Here is a 21273-nt window from a genome sequence, read left to right on the forward strand (position 1 = left end):
AAAAAGTAAAATTTTAAAATGCAGTAAAAGTTGCTTTACAAACAAAACAAATGGATTTCAGCTGTAATTAACAGTATCCAGCAAGGAGACGTGTGTATTCATTACAATAAACTCAAGATCATAAAAAAGTTTATTCCAAAATCTTATTAATGTGGCCTTTTAAAGTTTTTGTCAATTAGCAATTTGAATTGTTGGAAACATTCGGGTTCTTCCTGATTATGCATAATTAAAGCTTACTTGATGTGTAAATGTCATCTTGGTATAAAACAGAATTGTTATTTTTAGTCAATACTTAATTCAATTGTGTAGTTTGAGCAGGAGAGCAATAGTTATTTTGGGTAAAACTTCAGTCCCATCACATTTTCATCAACATATTCTTTCATTAAGAATAGAAAAGGTTATGGTATTTGTAAAACTGTCAGTGGCTAAAACTTCTTTAACTACAGGTTGATTAGATTGATGGCAATACCCTAAGTTTTCACATCTTATTTTCAAATTAGGGTGGTGCTTATGCACGGGTGTATATGTCACAGAATACCTCCGTAAACTGAAGTCTCAGTCATTGGCCAGTTTCTTGTTCGGTCGAAGTGCCCAGCCTATCGATCGGTTTCGCTGATGTTTCGTACTACAGTGAAACGACAATACCGGGAAGCTTGTTATTAATATCCTGACTCGTGATATGGGGCTATGAAATATCTCCCGATATGCTGTGTTCAGTGTGAAAGGCAGTTGTTTTTTGCATGTAGTATAGTCTGTCTTCTCATAGTTTGCATTACCATGAAAACAATCTGATGCATTAAAATCTAAGTGGAAAAAAGTCATTGTCATCTGGCAGTGTGAATCATGGCTCATGCTTTCAATCATTTGTGTGTTTGGCCAATACTACCATTATATACACTGCTAAAACGGAAATGCAAAGGTAGAAAAAAATGGAAATATACGAATATCAGCAAAACTCTGTATGCAAAAAGAATGCTTGAATTGGAAGTGATTTGCAAGGGTAGAATGAAATATGCCCCCAAAAATACCAAAGTGGTGAAAAGGCAACCACCACATTAATATGAAATGAACATGCAACATGAACTGACAATGGGTTTTAAATTTGTCTCTCATCACAATTGTACTGGAAGTGAAAAGTGAAGACATGACCCAACAGCAGCTCAACGCAACATCAACCAACTGCAGATAGGCTACTCGGCTTCGCTAAGGACCATTACATTTGCGCGAGTTAGTTTTACGCCACTTTTAACAATATTACAGCAATATCATGGCGGGAAACACCAGAAATGGGCACCATGTGGGGAATCGAACCCGTTCTTTGGCGTGACGAATGAACACTTTAACCACTCGGCTATCCCATCACCCACAATTACATTGGAACAATGATCAGACTCAGGGATCAACACTTGACCTACCAAGATTCAGTTGACCAGGTGTTAACGTCAGTGCAGGGAGTGATCACAACAGCAACAGCCACAGAATCTCCGAGAGTTAGCACTAGAACTGCAGGAATAGTGGGGGAACATTCCCCCAGCCAGTATTCATAATCTGGTTCTAGACTCTCATGGGGTTGGGGGCCATCCAAGACATTGAATACAGATGACCTTGACATTCGATTGTTTAATGTGTGCATGATGAACCTTGGTAAATGACAATGACTTGTGCAAGATTTGATTTATTACTTTATTATGAACTGTTGATAATTAATGTCATTTATATATATAATACATAAAGTATACATCTGAAAACCATTTTTTAAGTTCTTATAGCTGTAGACTGAGTATATATACTGATTTGTATATGTGGCTGAAATATTGCTGACTCAGTGACTGCAACAGAAACAATGCATTCAGTCCTATTTGGCACGGTACAACTTGGCTGTTACTAATCCATGGAAATGGAACAATGTTGTTACACATCACATATCACAACATTGTGGCAAAATGAAGTTGACTTATAATGAAAGTGTCTGAACAAATGTTGTCCATGCCATCGGAATATGATGATACAGTCCACTAAACCACCTCTTAACTCTCCTCTTCCAACCAGGATCAGTCCAATTTTAACATGGAATACAGACAGGTATACCATATACAATAGTAAGAGTGAATGTGTTCTGAGGCAATACACAGACAGTTTCTGCACATCTGTCTCATGTATTAATTCACAGCCTCAGCTTGGTTTACAAATGTTGATGGCAAAATTGTTAATTCCTGTCAATGTAGCTTCCGGTATTTTATTATGTTGTGACATGTATGATCTCTTCAGCATCTGATTGAGAAGATTGTGCCTGTGTGCATGCCTATTGATCAAGTTGCTTATTATGACCCAGCAACGGTTGCTAAGGGCCACTTTTTCACCCAGCTACTAACTGGGTTTACATGAGCTCTACATGGACCTACATCTCAACAGGGTAACAAACCTTGTACACATCTGCCATGTAACACACACACATATACTATCAAATAAAACAAAAGGTCGACATGTCAATTAAACCTGGTTTATTTAAAATAGTCACTTATCATAATGCAATATTGCCATAGAAGTTAATTTGTAGGCCTTAACTGGCCTCACAAATACGAACACTTACATGCTTGAAAGAGACCATCTAATGTGGTACAAAATGACTGGTTTACTCTGCACCATTGTGCACTGGACATACATCATAAATATTCTTTTTAACTACAATCCAAGATTTGAAAAAAACAAATTGAATTACACACAACTTTATCTGATGCATCATAATATAGTGAGAATTCATACTTCAACATTTTGATTTCAGCTGTGCAAACTTGAAAAGACCACATAAAGACTACTTCAGTCTTAATACCAAAAAAAATCAATACTGTCAAGTAGACTTATTTAGTTAACTCAAGCAGCTTCAGATGGAAAGTCTTTCTTGATATATTTGGGGAGTTCAACTACTTAAAATAATCGACTAAAACCCAGATAAAAAGATTTTTTACAACCAAGTCAACTTAGTCGAAAATGAATATAATAGTTGAAACAGTAATGTCAATACAAATTTGCAAAAAATGAAGAGTTACTTTAGGTGACAAAAATGAATAAACAATAAGCTCATGCATACAGTCTTTCAACAAAATTGCATATGTACAATATTAAGCAAAATGTTTTGCCCCAAATGCCTGACATTAATGCTTTTACAGTTATCACTGATAGCTTGAAAATAATCCACCAGGAAATGGTAACATCAAATTTAAAACTGACCTATGGGGACACTTCAGTGGGAAAACACTGCAGTCGGGAAGGGGCTTCTGCACGGACCAAATACTAATAAGGTTGAAAAAGTATGTTACATTCATTTCAATCTAAAACAACTTAAACCTCGATCTGTTTTCTAAGTTTGCACATCAGATCTTAAAATTGCTATTTCATATACATCACACAAATAAAAGCAGTTTGTACATGTTTCACAAGTATTCCCAAAATGGAGGTCATTATGACAAATTCATTACAGGGTTTATTCTGACATTTACACTGAGACGGAGCCAATGTGTAGCATCTTAACAGGTGTCCAGTTATGCTAGACATCTACTTGTCAGCTTCACCCTCAGAACCATTATCTTCCTTCTTCTTCTTACTACACCTGAATCATAAGATCACTACATCATCATCAACTATTTCAAACACAAAAACAGTAGCACAACTTACATAATGTTTCATGACATTTCTGTCAACATAGAGCAGTTCTATGCTCCATATGCTCTTGTTTGATATTCATTTTTTCATTTGACATAGGCGTAGCATACCACATATCTGATTTACATTTAATATCATGGGCACTCAGGTTTCAGTTTATACCTTCGAAGTAGGGCAACTGATCCAGATCAAATAATCCCTTACAAACAACTGCCAAACTTTAAAGACGTTGCTATTCAACATTGCTACTAAATGTTCTGCATGTCAAAGGAACATGGATATTTGATAAATTATAAAATGACTCAAACTTTTAAAAACTGATATCTTTCTGTGTACTTTGAAATTATCTCAGTATGGTATCATAATAACACAATATCAATCAGTTTGTATCAAGATAAAGAGATTTGAAAGCAAGAGGACACTTTTGTGTGTTTTCCTTTGTATCAAGTGTCAGTGTGAAAGTTGTCAAATAGATACTTAAAAAACTTAATGCAAATGTGAAAATAGTATGGCATTGCATATCACACAGCGATGAGCTTACATCTGTACAGTAATGTCCGTGTAAATAATCAACATAGCAACCATTGCTATTAACATTTCAAATAAATCTTAGTATCAACCCTTGGACTTCACAGTCTCCTAAATCAACATGAACAAACTCACTCATCGTTATCACTGCCCCCAGAAACTGATACTGATCGTCTTTTCCTATCTTCACTTCTACTCCTCTTCGACCTGCTCCTAGACCTTGACCTCGAACGAGACCTTCGTCTGTGCTTCCGACTTGACCTACTTCGAGACCTTGACCTTCTTGACTTACTTCTGGACCTGGATCTTCTTCTGGACCTGGATCTTCGAGACCGACTGTGGGAACGTCTCGATCGTGATCTTGACCTGTGTCTCCTATGAACAGATCAGAAGTGTAACAAAAATAAAATAAAACAGTCCTAACTACCAGCATTCCATAAGCTGCCTACTGAACAAAAGAAACCAAAAGTACAGTGAAACCTTTTGAACATTTTATCATATGGTATACCAATCAGTGCAATACATACACCCAAGATAATAAATATAGCTTTAATGTATTTTGAGGCTTCAGATCGGTAGATGAATTTGACAAACATGTGGACAAAATTCTGTTGGGACCACACCCTGAAGGGTTGGCCAGTTGATACCTAAGGTTAATGAATCAATCATTTTCTGAAAAAAAGAAAAAATCTTTTAGTTGAGTAAACTGTTACAACCTTTCAGATAATAATTCCTCCCCATCCCATCCCAGAAAACAATGCCTCACATAAGTGAAAGAAAGGAAAATAAAGACCGACCTGGATTTTGACCTTGACCTCCTGGAGCGCGCGATCTTGATCGAGATCGCCTTGATCTCTTTTTAGAACGTCTGTCACGAGACCTTGATCTTGATCTACAAATAAAAAGTAACTTCCTTAACCAGTAAGCTTGCACAAGTGAAATATCGAGAAGCTTTTATGTAGTTTAAGTTTAAAAGTAACATCAGATATCACATAAAATGATGAATTTATATCAAAGATGCGGTTCTGCATTACCTCTTGCTGCGACTCCTGGAGCGACGCCTCTTTTCTCGGCTCCGGCTGCGACTTCTACTCCTGCTCCTTGTGCGACGACGACGAGTTCTCTCCTCTTCTTCGCGAAGTTCCCGATTCTTTCTCATCTCTTCCCGCTCTTTCTCACGTTGTGTGCGACGGTCAGCAACCATTTGCTATGAAATACACAAATATTATAAAGAAACAATTTAAAGGTCACATGCAACGTAAAACACAACTTTTCAGATTCTGATACCTTTCAGTATGGACTTAGAGTAACAAATTATCAAAAAATGCCAATTCAACTTATAAAGTAGAAAAATAACGCTGGGGTGAAAAGTGGTTTCCACAGCTGTGCTGCGCTGCACTGCAGCATGGTGCATGTGCAGTGAATAGGTTTGCGCAGCTTGAAGCGGGGATTCCCAGATTATAAGGTCATCAGCAGGAGTAGTCTGATCTTAGTTGTGTACACAAACAACAAATAGTAAATCATCTACTCGTTACATAAAAGAACCTTGTTAAGGATCTAGATCTACTCAGCTATGTGACAACCAGTGAAGCGTTCGACATTTCAGGACGAAAAACCTTCGCTGGCGGTGAGTACTCGGAGTGGGCTTTGATGTGAGCTCTTTTTCTAATGTTTTGCCTTTTTGTTGATGTTTCACAGCCGCAAGCTTTTTAATGATATGACGATAGATTACCGATTTAACTGTTTATACTATTTCACCACACGTTCTTCTTACGGAGTCATTTTCTCAGTTCGATACTTAAAAACGTCATTATTTAGCATTGTCAGAATTTCTTACTGTGATATAGATATGCCTCTGTCCCTGACAAAACTCAATGTCTGCTTTATTGACACCTATGTGTCTGCCTGCCTGTCTGCTAATGACAATATGCAATACACAACTTCGATCACTGACCACATGCAATTAGAACTTTACACCTATCAGGCTATACACCATAAACAAAACGCATTGATTTATGGCTCCTGCACGGGAGTTCTGTCTCTGTCACATTATGTAACTACACAGACAGGCAGGTGTGATACTTGTATACATGACATGTTAAGATGTCTGTTGATTGCTAAACGTTATACACAAAAAATGAGCATGTATTTACAAAACCCAACATCTCTATACACACAAAGAGCCCTGAGCGTATCGGCAAATGAACCAGCCAATGAAAGTTTTCGTTACACTTAAGTGCATGCCCACCCTCTCTGACTGGGTTCAGTATCTCGGGTGCTTCGTTTCGAGGGAAGTAAACACAAGTACAAAATATTGCACTTTTGACTTGTAATAATACGCTTATAATTTTGTTTATTTGTTTTTTCATAATCAGCAATGTATATTATATGTCATGAATAAGTGATAATTGTGTTGTAATTATGCTTGTTTTTTTTTGGTTGCATGTGACCTTTAAAGTAAATTGACACTTCCAGTCTTACACAATATTACTTGTATTGCCAATAACAGTAAACTTTATTGGCCATCTTTCTTTGTTCTACTAACCTTGAGTTCATCCAGTTTCTCTCTGATGGTAATAAACCCAAGATGAAGTTTTCCACCAAAATGATCAGCAAGACGTCTGTCGTTGTCATGGATACCAAGGTATGCTCCACACACCTCACACACTCTCAGTTTCTGTTGCTGATAGCTTGATGCAGGCATAGAGTTTCGGAACTCAATCTGAAATATGGGATGGTCATGTTACCAAACTGAAAAAAGAAACCTACAAGGAAATCAGTACCTGACATTTGAGTTACCAATCATCAGCGTGATAGATTTAGAGATTTCAAAGAGACTTGAACATTCCAGTTATCCTTTACTCACCTCAGCCTGACTCTTTTTCTTCTTCAGCTCTTCAACTTCCTCCATGAGTTGGAGAGACTCCTCAACCTTTCCCTCATTGCCTATGTTCTCTGCTTGGGCTAGCTTTGTTCCAATCTGCTCTCCCAATTGATGGATCATCTCAGCCTGCACAAACCATACATCATCACAACTAGGCCTTACACATCATAGATCATACTCACCAAAGAAAGACTTACAAACATTTTTCTGGGATGCCACAACTTAAAGTGTGGTTTCAAATATGGATACTGTTCAAAAAGTTCATAACATAACACAATTACTCTTAATTTCTCAGAGTACAGACAGGAAGTGATGCAAAAATGAATGACTCTATAATTTTTAATATCTGTTCTCTGAAAGATTCATATAAATCATACAGTTTCTAAAAACGTCAAAATGAAAGTAACCTGTTCATAGGTGCAATAAGTATGTGATACATACCTTTTGATTGGCCTCCTCACTCAGTTCCTCTTGAGTGTCCTTCAGTCTTCGTTTGGCCAATTCAGTCTTGCGATCCACCTCACTGATGAAGCTTGACAGGTGCTCCATTGCCTGAAATACCATACTCATTAAAAATACAGCCACTAAACAAGGTTAATGTTATTATTATATGATATTTATATAGCGCACATATCCAGGCACAATTATATCTTTTAAATAGATTTAACTAGGTATCTGCATACAAAATAAAAGAAAGATTAACAGCTTGCAGGATCATAATATACATAATAATAGTACAGTCAACTCTCGTTAATCCGACACTCGTGGTTGCAGAGAAATATGTCGGATTAACGAAAATGTCGGATTAATGTATTTGTGTTAAAATATCTATGTTTTCTAAATGTCATGACCGTCCTACTGTTGCATGCATATCAGAAATGGCAGATCTAGTTATCTTCATCGTATGTAAGAATATTCACAGAAATGAAAAATAACAACAATACATCCTTGTTATCATTTATTAACATTCACAGATGGCATAACATACATATATAACTCACATAATCAATCAGTTTCATATCTATTTCATAACCACATTGGCACAAAACTCACGTTTGTTTTTACCGCATATCAGCAGCCATTATGACCCGGATATTGAATATGTTACAGTTTCCATACAACTAATTCCATACTGACATGGGGACGTCTAGTGAACAACAAGAAGACAAAGTCATCAATATCCCCTGCAATGGCAAAATACTCTTCATGATTATGTCTACGAGTTATGATTATGTCAAATATTTAGGTGTGTATATAGAAAAGTGGAAGGAGAGTATTGAAAGGGTTTTAAAGGTTCTGCTCCAGAAAGGAGCACTATCACCAATTTCAGTCTAAATCAAACTTGTTTCCATTGAAATGCCAAAAATATTTTATTAAGAATTCCAAAACTACCAAAAGGCACCAGTACACCACCAGATCTATCTATGGTGAAGTTTGGTGAAGAAACATTGAACGGTTTTAGAGTACTGCTCCGGAAAAGAGCCCTACCACTAATTTCAGTTTTAGTCAAACTTGTTGCCATGGAAATGACAAAAATATTTAAATCAGAATTCCAAATCTACCAAAAGGCACCAGTACACCACCAGGCCAATCTATGTGCCAAGTTTGGTGAAGAAATCGAGAACAGTTTTAGAGTTCAGCTCTGCAAAAGAGCACTACCACAATTTCAGGCTAAGTCAAACTTGTTTCCATGGAAACGCCAAAAATATTTAATTCAGAATTCTAAAACTACCAAAAGGCACCAGTACACCATCAGATCCATGTATGTGCCAAGTTTGGTGAAGAAATATTGAACGGTTTTAGAGTTCTGCTCCGGAAAAGACAAATGTGCACGGACTGACTCCATTTTAATACCCCCCGAAAAACGCTTTGGGGATAATAAGGCATTTATCATAACATTTATCATTTTTAACTTGAAAAAGTCTTTGATGGTCATTAACATCAAACATGTCTAAGTGGTGTGTCAGAACAGTTTGCAAACAAGGCTGTTTTGGCCTCAGATAGCTTGAAGCATTGGAATCTGTCGTAGAGACGCTCAACCACTAAGCAGACTGCTTCAGGATGTCAGATATGGTTGATCATCCAATCTTCACATCAAACTTCTGCTCGGCAAAAGTGATGACTTGTTGTGTTGTCTGGGGTTTGTCTTTCTTCAAAAGGAGCTTTCTTTCTTGATCAATGGCGTAACTTCTACTCGGGCTCGTTAGCAGGTGGTGTACTCATGACAGACATCTTGTGATGAAAACTCATGTCGGTGTAAACATTTTATACAGCTCACTCTGTTATTTCTTGATTAAATCGTCTCATTGAATTATCCTGTGTTTCTAATTAACAAGTGTGATGTTCACCAACGTCAGTGTCAAGCAGCCAGTAAGGAACACGCTAATTACCACTCACGTGTGATTATTTGTATACGGTCGGATGATCCGACCGGCTGTGCTGATTGTCAGATTAACGAATGTTTTACAGTGTATGTACAATAATCAGTTGCTAGATTGGTGTGTCGAAGTCGGAATGCGAGAATGTCGGATTAACAAGAGTAATTATCACTGTTTTAAATGGTTCCGTAATTTTTTGTCCGATGAACGTGATTGTCGGATAAATGAGTGTCGGATTAACGAGAGCTGACTGTATGGCATATTTGTACTGCGCATTATAGGTTATCAATCAAATAAATGGCTTATTGATAGTTTGACAATCAAAATTTGATTATCGATTTAAAAACAATCCAATCGATAATACTGTATACTATCTTCAAGAATAACAAATGATTGGTGTACATGCAAGACTTGTAAATGCTTCCAGGTAGGCTTGCAATCGGAGCATCAAATAACTACTGTAATACATTACAACTGTAACTGGCTGACAAGACTGTCCACAAAATGCCTGCTTCTCCACACGTGATCACTTCAAGAAAATATTTTGCATTTGCGAACGGCTGAATTACTGCGGAATTAGCGAACAAGTTTGGAAATACAGTAGAATACTTTTATAACGAACACAGATATAACAAACTGACGGCTATAGCGAACTGTTTCAAAAGTCCCAAATAAACCTTGTATTATCATATAAAAAAGTGAATAGCGAACTATGGATATAAGGAACTAATTTCAGTGGTCCCTTGAGTTCGTTATAAAGGTATTTTGCTGTAGATAGATATATTAATATTTATCATTGGTCACATCTACTTAGATCTATAGCCATTCTATTCTGATTTCTGCATCTAAGTCAAGAGCATTCAAGAGTTCTACTTTCTCACTTTTCACACACACAAATATCTTGACGTACATATCTTTTAGCTGTAAAAAGTGTGATCTAAATTCATATTTATTGTCAAATACTCCACGATTTTCAACATCCTTTTGTTAAAAAGTGGAGTTTTTTAATCCATAGAAGAATGGGTTATGATCTCGTGTCATATGACATATCTTTATCACAAGCAATCTTGTAGCAGTCGTCAAATCCAGCTGGTCTTGTGTTCATAAATCCATACTTGTAGTCGATCGTTTATCAATAACTGATCGACAGATGAATCAAAACCTTGATTATGGTTTTAGAGGTCGATTCCCAACACGACCATGCATATACCCATGCCTACGCATCAATCTGACTATTATTATCCCAGATAACCAAGCTTCCCGTGAAGCACTAGAAGGTAATAGTCACATGACTTATCCCATTGGGTACCCATTTTCTCCTGGGTGAACAGAGGCAATTTTGAACAAACTCACTTTCCTAAAGTGAGACCACATGTGTCACATGTGCTCCGTTTTGGGGCAGGACTAATGTCCTCGAAACTCTCAGCAGTCAAGCTGCCAAACATGGTGACCCATCCAAGGACTCTCCGCCCTCAACATTGCTTAACTTCAACTGATTTGTGACCTGAGCTCTATACATAGGACCATACCCACCACCACATCTCAGTGAAATATAGAATCTTCAAACACACTCACATCAATGTCATAGTAGTAGTCCTTCCCCTTGGCTGCCTGTTCATAGTCAGCTCGCAGGGCCAAATCGTGAATCTTGGGGCACTCACCCAGATCCATTCTCTGCAAAATCATTACATAATATATACTACGGAAAAAAATGATCTGTCACCACTGACCTATACAAAACAATACATTTATCTGAATACATACACATCTTTGGTTTAATGGAAAAAAAAAGAAAAGAAAATTCAAAGCAGCTTTAAGTTCAAAATGACAGTCTATTCCTCAATCTTAAATCCTAAAAATCAAGCTTATCTCCCTTTATTTCTGCATCACATACATCTAACATGTGGTTTTCCTGAAAATGTACAATCACAAAGAATTGTGTAGAATTTCCAAAGATTCACTATTTTTTGTTCATGATATAAAGAAAAAACACTGAAAGAGAGACAAGCTATGACCTACTACGTACCCAACCTTCAAAAGGAAGTAGACGAGAATTGCAGGAGGTACAGTTTGGGTTTGTTACCAAGGTCAACTTACCGTGCTGGCCAGAATATCATGAGGACAGCAGGCGAGGAGGAAGCTCTTACATACCCGCGGGTCATCAAACTTCACCCGGTACCTGTCATTGTTGCCTAAAATAGTCAAGCAAGTATATCATTGAATGTCTTTTAGTCACTTTGAACACAAAAATACTCAACCAGATTCAGATCTGGCAAGAACCCATGAGTTAACCATAGCATACAGATATGCTAGTTATCCAATATACATGAAATCTGAAGAAAAACAGATACAACCAATTTACTGTTTTCAAATAACACTGATGAAGATATCAAAGGACAAAAGCCATATTTTCATTATAGGGCATGTAGACAAAAAACACAATCATCAAAATGGTTGTATCTGCTTTGACACATGAAGTAAAAAGCCTCAAATCGATTTTTGAAAACATTCACCATGAAGCCTATTTCCGAACTTATTTCTTACAAAAAACTGATTACATGCCATGTTATATGGAGTATGCACTCTCATCAACTTTTCATTTCTACAAAAAGGATTTTTGTTCAAACATCTGATTTGAGACTAAATACTTCAATCAAACAAATAATAAAACATAACATCAATATATCATATACTGCAGCTTTTGCAGGGGACAGTCCATTTTTCTCGTCCATTTTCTGTACATACATATGATGAAATTCACATTGTGGGGAAATACACACTGCGGATATATACACACTGCGTAAGCCAGATTGATTTCTCTTGCTTCTACATGCAGCCTGACAGTGGACTTATGATTCAAGGGCTTGCTGCATGTCACACCCCCACCTGGAAATAGACTAGTCCGCGTTCGCTCCCAACTTGGGGACAGACAGGTCATAGCTTCCACACATAAAGCACACTCATAGTCCATTACATTTAAACCTCAGTGGATTAAAATCTAAAAACCTTTTCTTAACATCACAATGTATAATGATGGCATACTGTAGCACAACTGTGCTTTAATCACTTACCACTGTAAGTGCAATAAGAATGCACTTTAAAGTTCTATAATATACGAATATAAAAAAACACTACAATCAAATTAACTTTACAGGTAGCATGCAGTAAAATGTATGACATGTTATTTTGATATTCTCAATGGTACAAATTATAGAAAGGAAGCATATCGATTGTGATGTACTAATAACTGGAACATTACATGTAATGGGTATTCAACTCACGGCTTGGCCAATCACCTCTTTGCAATATTGTCAGGGTAAGCCCACATAACAATGTCCCCTTGAAAACAGGGAGATTGAAAGAATCAATTACAGTTTGCACAAACCAGAGGAAGATGTTTTAGTCCAACACATAACACACAAATCAAAAATGATAATTACAATGTGATCATGTAAAATCAAACAATTATAAAATATTATGAAATGGAAACTATAGAATGTATTTATACAAACATTTTATGGATAAGATTTCATAATGATTTCTTTACAGTATCTTAAAACTACAATTCTTTTATCTTATTAATACACATGTTAAATAATGTCTGTTCATAAAATGTCTACCATCATACTGTTGATAATGTAACCATCACCTGATAATGGCAATAGATGAGCATGTGTGTTATACAAAGAATTAAAACATCTCGGGCAACAAGAAGTGCAATAATGTACATATGAAAACATATGGAGACATGGCACATAGTCACACAAGTCTCACATGATGCAAGCCCCCAAATGAACAGAAAAGCCTATTTCAGATCTGTAAACTCAAGAACTCATAGTTCCTTAAGTTTCAGACTGAACCACCTTATCAGCATCAAATATGATGAAATTCTTTGGTCTTTTTCATATGTCCTGATTCATGCTGTAACTACTTTTAGTTCAAGTGCAAATATATTGATGAAAAAGAAATATCCACAGCTTACATAAGGATCTTAATCTTTTCATAAAGAATACTGGAAACAGCACATGTACTTACACCATATATTATAAATTTGAGTCCCACCACTCCGTTTTAAGAAAAAGGTCAGGACTATGTTATCGTACAGTAACAATCTATTTGCAGCGATTGATGTAGCCAATACTAACCATAATGCAATTTTCCATTTAGGCAGGCCTATTTGCATTCCATACATAATTGTACACATCATATAAACTGATAATGATCATCCACTTTCTCAAGCATATCATGTTAATGTTACATGCATATATTTATGTTGAAAAAATTAATTTGACATTCACCAAACATAATAGTAATAACCTTGTCTACATTAAAATTATCCATACGAAGAAATCCTTCGAAAATAAGCAGGTATAGCTTGCAAATCACAGTCCAGTAGGTTTGATCACATAAAATTTGGTGCAACTGCAGTATCAGTGGTAGTGACTAATTAACTCTAACCTGCTACAATGTTTACGATTTGATAAGTTTTGTACCAGCATGATCAGTTGTCTTTGAACTAAATGTTGAATTTATTTGCCATTTTGAAATCATGAGCATTCCAAATTCAAGGTAATGTTTTCCCAGGAAAGACAATTAAACAGAGCTTCATCTTAATAACAATGATAATATCAGTGTTTCCATTCTCCGGTATATACCTGAAAATCGTCGGTAAAATTCATTGGGGACCGGTAAATTGAAAGCCAGCAGGACACTGTGTCCGGTAAATAATCATGTATTAAAATAAAAAATCATGGGTAAGCAAAATGACAGTCTTGGCTGTGCTTTCATGGTCGCAAAAATTGTTATGTTTCAGAATTACCCAGGCTAAAAATAACTTTAAAATGAGTAATTACAGTATGGTAATAGGATATGACGGGCAAATTTCATTCATGACCGGTATAAGTTTAGGTCGCCAGACACAGTGTCCGATAAATAATTAAATCAGTGGAAACACTGAATATACAAGTACAGAAATGTTTCCCTCGAGATTGTCCTTCATAAGCTGACAGCAAACATTGGCCACATTCCTAATATTGCATCAGTATACTGGGTTCAGGCTAAAATGTCACCACAGAAAAACTGCACCTGGCGAAAACAGCACCATTTGGACATAACGGAACTTCGACTTGGTGAAAACTGCTACAAATCTTATGGTGAAAATGGCACCAACTAAAATCTTATGGGGAAAACTAGTTTGTTATAAGATAATAGTATTGCAGAATGTTTAGATAGTAAATACATCTACATTATGTAGACTATAGACTATCAAAATTTAAGAACAAGGATGTATTTTTATATTCAAGGATACGATGTGAAAACTGCTTTATACGGTAATGGCACATTGAATAACTCAACTAATAGTGATATTCTGACCTCATTACACCAGTTTATTTCTAAAAGTAACCGCTTCCAGTAATTATCAAATCTACGTATATATTCAATGTCAGGCAAGTTTTATGTAACTTTTATTTTCTGCGGCTGTTCATTTCGTTGCTAGGCATAACCAACACCATATAGAACATATTTATTATTCATTCATTTATCTGTTATTTTGTCACAGTATTTTTCATTTATTATCAAACTATTTCAATTATGTATCCAGCTATTGGAACAATGTACTGGAGCGGCGTTTATATATCTACTGTGCCGCATCCCAATTTAGCATGAAAACATCGCAACCTTTGATGTTTTAAGTACATTTACTTAACTGAAATCGACCAGTGTCAAACTCAGTGTCAAAATGAAATTGTATTTAAAACGCACAAATGTACCCATTGTTTACCGTCGCCGAAATACCTTAGTTATACGTGCGACGTTAAAATAAAGCAAATAACAACAACCCATTGTTTGTTAGTTTTTTTGTGTTTGGGGATTTTTTTCTCTTTTGGGTATGCATAACATAATATTTTTTGAATATACATAACAAATTATGCAAGCTTAATGATTTTACTATTTTTATTAGAAATTTCCTGAAATTGTGTCACTTCCCTTATGAAATTTTAGCATCATTTTGAAAAGAAAAAATCCAAAGATAATATTTATTTAATGTACATATATATAGAGAGATTATTAACGGAATCGATTCGTCGTCTGTATTGTGATCGATAGATCGAAATCCTTGGTTGGTACCTTCTTTAGACGATTGCCTTTCAGTGGTGCCTCATGATTCGTACCTTCAATTTGAACGAAGTACTCCGTTTCATGTTTTCCGAAGTCAATTGCTGCAGTAACGACTCCAGAACCTCTGTCATCAATTCTTACAGAATCACCAATTTTGAGAATGACTCATATGTTGATATAATCTTGCTAATGTTATAATGAAATGAAATAAAACATAAGTCAACGTCATACTTTATTTTATATATGGTGCCGTTTTAGCCCAGAGATCAGTAGCCATTTTCGCCAATATGGTGCCGTTTTCGCCAAACAAATTTGGTGCCGTTCTGCTGTGGTGCCGTTTTAGCTATAACCCAGTATACTATATCATTTTAAGACAATAAACATTGTCTAGTACTGAAGAATAGAGTTAACTTCCCAAGTTGTGAATGAAACCATTGTTAATGCAGCTTCACTGTCATTTCTGACAGCCATTAATTGTTGGCAAATGTGTTGTTTCTGAAATAATTTTGACTGAATCTACATGGTCTGTTGGGCTTTAAAGCATGAGAAAACGGGTGCTTAACAAAGTAAAAAACGTGGTCAGTTCCAGCACTTCCTCCTTCAAATTGATTGTTTCTTTCATCATCACAATATTCAAGTTATGGCTGGAACGTAGAGGCCATTGACAATGTCCTGGCAGATTAACCTCTCAAGTAATCATAAGCGTTAAAATGTGCGTCGCTCGCTAATTCTCATAATACGCGCAAGGTTGGTGCATATTCCTGGTCTATATTTAGATTCGACTGTTTTCACCACTGATATGGTAGCTGCCGTGTCAGCCTGATGTAGTTTTTTCCCCGACCCCACGTAGGTAATAAGAAAAAGATAATGTAACCTTGTTCCTGAAATGAGTTATCCGCATTAGTATTACCCCGACACCCTACTTTGGAATCGATGATTCGTGGTCTCAAACCGTGATGTAGAACAGTTATCGAAAATTACAGTTGCAATACAATACAAAACGCTGCATCAACGTTCTGAGCGCCTCATAAAATATGGACACGATATTGTAAAAGTCTACTAGTATTTAATTTCTTCCAACTTACCATCCCTGGATGTTCCCATGAGTTCATCCAGCATGGCGCGAATTTGATCTTGAGCAGACATTCTTAAGAAAACGTGTCAAAAATGCTTAAATCTGGATAATGATTACACTGTTCTCTCGCTATATGTCTGCAAAGCTCACAACCAAAATGGCTGCAACGCGATCTGGGCATGTGACGTCATGTAAAGGGGAGTAAGCACGAATAGGATTCGTGTCCTGGCCTACCACTACGAAATTGCTACATATGACCACACGGTACCGATGGATACACATATTAATGCAACATATAGCATACTTTATGTCGCCGTGAAATAAAGACATGAAATACAAGTACATGTACAACATAATGAGCCTTATCATTAAAAGATGGTACAGCTAAGGAAAGTCAATCAATAGGAAGATCATATCGATTGCTCTGGTAGATAAAGGGGAAACATGTAGGGCAGGATTAAATACAGTACAACTAGAAATTATTGAGAATTTAAGATTGTATTTTTTATTTTATTTTCACTCATTACTCACGTATTAAATGTGAATATTAGCAGAAGATAACTCCAGATTCAAAGACAGGTGAACAGTTATTTTGTCAAGTCAACATGGGCAGCAATGCAGGCTTCAATGCGGCGGGGCATACTACTGATCAAAGAAGTTAAAAAGTCGTGGTCCATGCTGTCCCAATATCGGACCACCTCTTCTTTCATTTCAGCAATATTTGTCAGATTTTTCTTATTGACACTTTCCTTCATAAGTCCCCAAACATTTTCTATTGGATTTAGGTCAGGGCTATAGCTTGGCCAATCTAATAATGTCCTATTTTGGGTCCGAAACCACCTAGGCCTGTGAATGCTTTGAACGATTTTTGGGTCGTTGTCCTGCTGAAAATCCAAACATTTCCATAGAACACGTGAGCAGATGGAAGTAAATGTCCCTCGAGAATATCTGTGTACCGCTCACTGTTCATATTCCCTTCAAATACACAGAGGGGCGTTGCCCCTAACACAGATATGCCACCCCACACGTTATATTTCGAACTGTACTTTGGGTGCTGATACAAAGGTTTTTCAGTTTGTTTGGTCCAGAATTTCAGTGTATTAGGAAACAGCCACACAGAACTTTCATCTGAGAAAATCACATTGTCCCAGTTAAAATTTCTATGCTGTAAGCACCAGTTCAACCTTCGCTCCTTTTGTTCAGGTTTCGGTGATCGGTGATGGAATTCCTCGACTTTTCTGCCAACCCTTTGCATGCAGCTCAGTTCTAATTGTCTCCTTACAGACAGCCACAGTTCCTCTATCAATCATATCCAGCCTTAAGTTTTCTAAACTTCCTTCGTTTGTTGCCGATTGAGTTAAAAACAACTCACTCACTCACTAAACTCCTTCGTTTGTTTCAGAAACAAGAATACCAAGCCGCCTCCTGTCACCGACAGTCAATTTTATGGGCCTACCGGCGCCTCCCTGGTGCTCAATGCCATATCCATTTGCAATATTTTTCAAAACACGATAAAGAGTGGACAAAGGGATGCCTGTTCTACTTGAAATCACTTTAGCTGATCAGATGTCCTTGTTATAATACTCTAAAATCAACTTCCTCTTCTCTAAATCATCCATACTGAAGATCACTGAAAATGTCGTCTGCTAGCAAGTAAACAAAGGGGAAAACTCTTCACAAACTAATGAAAAAGGATTAACGGAGTTGTCTCTCTTGAATGAAACCAAGCACTTGATAGCTGGTCAAGGTTGTTTCTACTAGAAATCCAATTAAACATATTCCTAAAATTCTCAATAATTTCTGGTCATACTATAGGAATCCAATAACGTTTGAACGAGTTTCATAAAACCTACTAGTGAGAGAAATGTAGTGTTTGTTAGTTGATGATCATACACTTATCGCATAATGAGTCTCATTACATACGACATACTTAATTTTCATTAGAAAACAGTTATTTGGCTAATATTACACTGAGCCTTATGCACACACGGGTTTGAATGGTGACGCTATCAGTTACAGTCATATTATGCGCATTAAACTACAAAATATTATTTCAGAGTAACAGTAAACAAACAGGTGATCGAGGCCACTGAGGTACATTGCCTCTTGGAATGATGATCTACCGTTTGTGTTGTATTTTCTGGTCTATAAGACATTGTTTAATACGCAGTAAATTAGATTACCGTGTGGCGGACTTGTACCCAAATACATGTCAAGCCGTACCCATGCGTACCTAAATAATTGGGTGACCCCATTAAGCAACTCCGTACCCAATGACAGTATATTTGATTTTAAGTGAATTTATGTACTCTAACCTGCATCAGAGAAGTAGTGAGGATATAAGCAATGATTTCTCTTCCTGTTTTCATTTTTATTACATAGAAATACCCGTAGCCATGCCTAAACATATGAGATAGATAGATATTTCAGCGTGGCCCTTATTCAACGTAAAATATATATTTCATTTGTTTGAATACTGGTCATAATGGGCGACTTTCATCCGTCTGGTCAGGGATAACCGAACTTTGTCATAAGACGGCTGAATTGTAATCTGCCCTTCCATCTACCGTTGAACTCAACAGCCAGACTTTAGCATCAGCCAAACTTCTCATCATACTATGGTAATGTTTCGATGGCGTTTTTCTGCAAATGAACGATGACGTTCTATATATTGCGACAAGACGCCCCAACGTCAGGCATGCCAACAACTTGCCATCATGTATTTTGTGAAAGTTTACGTTTAGCTATATGTACATTTTTAGTAGCATGGTCTTATAAACTGCAAAATTAATAAAACTGCAATTTTGTCATTTATAAACCAACGTGCTTGGCGCCTTATAGCACGTGAACATGCGACCCATAGCTTTTGAAATATTGCGTGAAGCACGTACATTACATGTACGTTCCTCTATTCCAAGGTATGATTGTCTGTTGGGTCCAATATGTACTCATGGGTACAGGTGGTGTGTAGTCAGCGGTCACGTGTATATTTCCAGTGTTGCATGTACTTATTGTTCCTGTATATCCGGGCGGTGGGGTAGCCTAGTGGTTAAAGCGTTGGCTCGTCACGCCGAAGACCCAGGTTCGAATCCCCACATGGGTACAATGAGTGAAGCCCATTTCTGGTGTCCCCCGCCGTGATATTGCTGGAATATTGCTAAAAGCGGCGTAAAACCAAACTCAGTCAGTCAGTCCTGTATATCCGCAGTCAAGTAGTTGTATTTGTGTAAAGGATGAGGCATGATACAATGTCATCGTCCACGCTGTTTCCAGTGCCCTAACATTAACAAAGGTTCGAGCCACACCCTTGCTGGGAATACATACACTAGGAATGACAAGTGTTTATGGATGATCAACTTCTTTATTGTACAACTGCGACGTTTCGGTATAGATGCTTATACCGTTTTCAAGTATGATATGGGGAATGAGTATAGCCGGATATATATAGGGTACAGATAGGTCTGCCGACATGCCAACCGGCGAAGGCGACCTCAAAAGCACCAAACATTGGATGATAACAAAGACAGGATGATAAAAACAAGATGATTAACAATGAACACAAGCATAAACATACATAGATAAGCCGAATAACAACATGTTGAATAGGAGGTGTCCTCCCATTAGTCATACGTTCCACTAGTCATACGGGTTAAAACAACATATGGTATGGTTGACTGCACCAACAACTACCTTTGTAGTACCTTTGTAAAAATAAAGTGGAATGATCCAAGAAACAAAAATACAGCTTCACATTAGTGAACTTTAATATTTGTCGCTAGCATAGCATACATGCATAATCTGTCTCCAGCATAGTATACATGCATAATCTGTCTCCAGCATAGCATACATGCATAATCTGTCTCCAGCATAGCATACATGCATAATCTGTCTCCAGCATAGTATACATGCATAATCTGATCTCCAGCATAGTATAGCATGCATAATCTGTCTCCAGCATAGCATAGTATACATGCATAATCTGTCTCCAGCATAGTATACATGCATAATCTGATCTCCAGCATAGTATAGCATGCATAATCTGTCTCCAGCATAGTATACATGCATAATCTGTCTCCAGCATAGTATACATGCATAATCTGATCTTGAGCATAGTAAGCATACATAATCTGTCTCCAGCATAGTATACATGCATAATCTGTCTCCAGCATAGTATACATGCATAATCTGTCTCCAGCATAGCATACATGCATAATCTGTCTCCAGCATAGTATACATGCATAATCTGTCTCCAGCATAGTATACATGCATAATCTGTCTCCAGCATAGTATACATGCATAATCTGTCTCCAGCATAGCATACATGCATAATCTGTCTCCAGCATAGCATACATGCATAATCTGTCTCCAGCATAGCATACATGCATAATCTGTCTCCAGCATAGCATACATGCATAATCTGTCTCCAGCATAGCATACATGCATAATCTGTCTCCAGCATAGCACACATGCATAATCTGTCTCCAGCATAGCATACATGCATAATCTGTCTCCAGCATAGCATACATGCATAATCTGTCTCCAGGATAGCATACATGCATAATCTGATTTTGAGCATACTAGTAGTAAACATACATAATCTGTACACTTAAACTGTATCACTAACACAT

General features: G+C 37.0%; 1 protein-coding gene across 3 annotated transcripts; it reads right to left on the reverse strand.

The window, feature by feature from the left end:
* Positions 1 to 2486: 2486 nt before the first annotated feature.
* Positions 2487 to 16825, reverse strand: LOC124280900 (putative RNA-binding protein Luc7-like 1). 3 transcript variants are annotated; one of them, XM_046716882.1, is made up of 11 exons: positions 16656 to 16825; positions 12732 to 12789; positions 11548 to 11642; positions 11026 to 11124; positions 7514 to 7624; positions 7055 to 7198; positions 6734 to 6910; positions 5223 to 5395; positions 4986 to 5080; positions 4324 to 4563; positions 2487 to 3607 (listed from the first exon to the last, which is right to left on the reverse strand). In XM_046716882.1, exons 1-11 carry the CDS (start codon positions 16680 to 16682, stop codon positions 3540 to 3542), a joined length of 1287 nt encoding a protein of 428 aa, XP_046572838.1. In that variant the 5' UTR covers positions 16683 to 16825; the 3' UTR covers positions 2487 to 3539. The 3 variants fall into 3 exon arrangements, with proteins under 3 accessions (XP_046572838.1, XP_046572839.1, XP_046572840.1); XM_046716883.1 differs by lacking the exon at positions 12732 to 12789; XM_046716884.1 differs by lacking the exon at positions 16656 to 16825 and having other exon boundaries at positions 12248 to 12788.
* Positions 16826 to 21273: the final 4448 nt, after the last annotated feature.

Source organism: Haliotis rubra, unplaced genomic scaffold, assembly GCF_003918875.1.
Source record: "Haliotis rubra isolate DU_JTF1 unplaced genomic scaffold, ASM391887v1 Scf276, whole genome shotgun sequence".
Classification (NCBI taxonomy): domain Eukaryota; kingdom Metazoa; phylum Mollusca; class Gastropoda; order Lepetellida; family Haliotidae; genus Haliotis; species Haliotis rubra.

What these genes read in the sequence shown, in the direction of transcription:
- LOC124280900 (XM_046716882.1), bottom strand. Translation starts at nt 16,682, where the DNA reads ATGAACTCATGGGAACATCCAGGGATG. An exon ending in ATGATATTCTGGCCAGCACG is followed by an intron (nt 11,125 to 11,547) that starts GTAAGTTGACCT and finishes ATGATTTTGCAG; the next exon opens with AGAATGGATCTGGGTGAGTG. An exon ending in GTGAGGAGGCCAATCAAAAG is followed by an intron (nt 7,199 to 7,513) that starts GTATGTATCACA and finishes TGGTTTGTGCAG; the next exon opens with GCTGAGATGATCCATCAATT.